Source organism: Salmo trutta, chromosome 15 (genome assembly GCF_901001165.1).
Source record: "Salmo trutta chromosome 15, fSalTru1.1, whole genome shotgun sequence".
NCBI lineage: Eukaryota > Metazoa > Chordata > Actinopteri > Salmoniformes > Salmonidae > Salmo > Salmo trutta.
Window position 1 is genome coordinate 55,970,490 of NC_042971.1, and position 2,903 is coordinate 55,973,392.

Sequence of the window (2,903 nt, forward strand, 5' to 3'; positions counted from 1 at the left end):
TACATCTACTGACATAGCCATCTGTTGTTTGATTAGACCAATTCTCTTTCCTTCTTTTAAAATGTTTGATTTTACTCTCCTGGATGAAGTTCAGGTGACTTCTACCTACCTGCAGGAGAGAACGACTCCAATGTCTTACAGAAGCTTCAGAGGCTACACCCACTTTTAGATGTGGCCCCTCCCCATTTCTCACCTCTATATAAATGCACCTGTAGCATTAGTCTCACAGTAAACTCAGCATTCTCTAGGATCTCTCTCCCTCTTTTTCTATCTCACTGAAGAGAACAGAATTCAGGTCAGTAGTTTCATTTCACTGTTTCTATTTAGTCCTATCTTACATGAATCGAAGATTTAAAAAAAAGAAAGATAATCAAGTTTGTCTGAATAACTGTAATGAAATGTATTTTTGAAAACAGTAAATGTATAATGACAGAAATATTGAAAACTAAGTTATAATGAAAGATTGTAGTTCATAAGATTAGAAATTATAATTCAAATATCTTTTTTTGTGCCTTCATGGCCTTATTTCTATATGTTTCTCTACTCATCACATCACAAAGGAATGTTTTATTTTTTCGGATGTTTTGTCGTTGGTGGGAGAAACTCACAGAGTATTAAATGACAGAGAGTTTTACCTTTTGAACAGCCCACCCACTGTTCCAATCAGCGTTGCTTCCACATCATTTCAACCAAAAAACTCAATGTGATGACATTAAATTAACTTGGAAAACTAATTGAATTTGCAAAAAGTCCTCAACGTAAGGGAATTTTGTATTTTTTTCACCCAACTTTTCCCCTAAATCCAATGACAGGGTGACATTTTTGGTTGATTTCACATTGAATTCATGTTAGTGGTCAACTCAACCAAATGTAAATCCAAACTAGACGTTGAACTGACGTCTGTGTCCAGTGGCTGGTGACTGTGGACACTGTCTGTTTCCCATGCAAACACCAAACAACACTAGTATTGTTTTAGACAGAACATAACTCTGAACTCCTTACTCTGAACTCTTGTCTGTTCTTGGTTTTGTGATTTATCTCATTGACAAGAGGTAAAAACTAGCTATCTAACTTATTGTTGAATAGGATAATAACAACAATAACTATCCCCATAGTAATGTAAGATATGAAGGGTTTTCTGACAGTTCTTGGGAAACTCTTCTGATACCAGATTGGTCATTTACATGTTGATGATTGTACTGTGAGCTGGGATGAAGTAATTGTTGATTGTCTCAAACAGTTTAGTAGTCACAAAGACAGTCTAGTAGTCATACAAACTGTCTAGTAGCCGTGAAGACAGTCTAGTAGCCATAAAGACAGTCTAGTAGTCACAAAGACAGCCTAGTAATCACAAAAACTGTCTAGTAACCAGTGCTCCCGCACATTGGCTAACCAGGCTATCTGCATTGTGTCCCGCCACCCACCAACCCCTCTTTTACGCTTCTGCTACTCTCTGTTCATCATATATGCATAGTCACTTTAACCATATCTACATGCACATACTACCTCAATCAGCCTGACTAACCGGTGTCTGTATGTAGCCTCGCTACTTTTATAGCCTCGCTACTGTTATTTTCAACTCTCTTTTTACTGTTGTTTTATTTCTTTACTTACCTATTGTTCACCTAATACCTTTTTTTGCACTATTGGTTAGAGCCTGTAAGTAAGCATTTCACTGTAAGGCATTTCACCTGTTGTATTCGGCGCATGTGACAAATAAACTTTGATTTGATAATCATGAAGACAGTATAGTAGCCATAAAGACAGTTTAGTAGTCACAAAGACTGTCTAGTAGCCGTAAAGACAGTCTAGTAGTCATACAAACTGTCTAGTAGCCGTACAGACAGTCTAGTAGTCATAAAGACAGTCTGGTAGTCATAAAAACAGTCTAGTAATCATAAAGACAGTGTAGTAGTTATAAAAATAGTAATCCATTGACGTTTATCATTGGCTGATTCTTAGTTTGAATAGACAGCAGCGGGCTCGGTCAAAATGGCCCCTAGGCTATGTGTTCTTTTTAGCCCATGAATGTATTGTTTCAGTCTGATCACAATCATGCACATTTGGTATGTTGACAGACCTGTTATACTAGCCTAAGGTTTACGTGCCTTTAATAATTATTTGCATACTGCAACAATCAATGGTGTAATGACCTTGATCAACTTTGTCCTCAAATAATGAGGATTTCCATATGAAACTGAGCTGAAGCACCACCAGACTAGAGACATATACATTAGTCATGTGTAGTCGACACAAGTGTGTTTATTACAACAGCCTTCCGACCCTCAAATCTTTATCAGGTCTTCTTCCTCTTTGTCATCTCCCACACAGAGCCGTCATGTCGTCCAGTTTCTCAGTGCGGAGCTTCTCTGTGGGCCGTCAGCCCTCTTTCTCAAGCCTGTCTTTGAGAGACAGCGGCCGTGCCCGCTCCAGAGCTGCCGTGTCCTTTGCCGCCAGCCCCCTGACCCGCTCCGCCTCCGTCAGCCATGACCTGAACGGAGTTCCAGTCACCCTGAACCTCAATGGGCAGCTGGGCAACCACACCAACGAGAAGGAGGCCATGCAGGGCCTCAACAACCGCCTGGCCACTTACCTGGACAAGGTGGGTGGAAGGTAGCCTAGAGGGTAGAGGTTAGAGAAGTGGTTCAGCAACCGGAGGCTCGCTGGTTCAAATCCTAGATCTGACAGGAAATCTAGTGTGGAGTGAGCTAGCAACTATCCTGAACAGAGGAGGCTGGTGGGAGGAGCTTAGGAGGAAGAGCTCATTGTAATATCTGTAATGTCATTAATGGAACGTTATCAGACATATCAGACACATGGAAACCACATGTTTAACTTCATTCCATGGATTCCATTCCAGCCATTACAATGAGCCCGTCCTCTTCTGATCCTGAGTGCCATCC

At 40.6% G+C, this 2,903-nt stretch overlaps 1 protein-coding gene across 1 annotated transcript in view; it reads left to right on the forward strand.

The window, feature by feature from the left end:
- Positions 1-235: 235 nt before the first annotated feature.
- Positions 236-2,903, forward strand: part of LOC115149406 (keratin, type I cytoskeletal 18) — a 12,890-nt gene continuing 10,222 nt past the window's right edge. The window contains exons 1-2 of the mRNA XM_029692232.1: positions 236-295; positions 2,332-2,602. Coding sequence (XP_029548092.1) covers positions 2,339-2,602 — 264 coding nt within the window. The 5' untranslated portion in view covers positions 236-295; positions 2,332-2,338. The remainder of the gene's footprint in view (positions 296-2,331; positions 2,603-2,903) is intronic.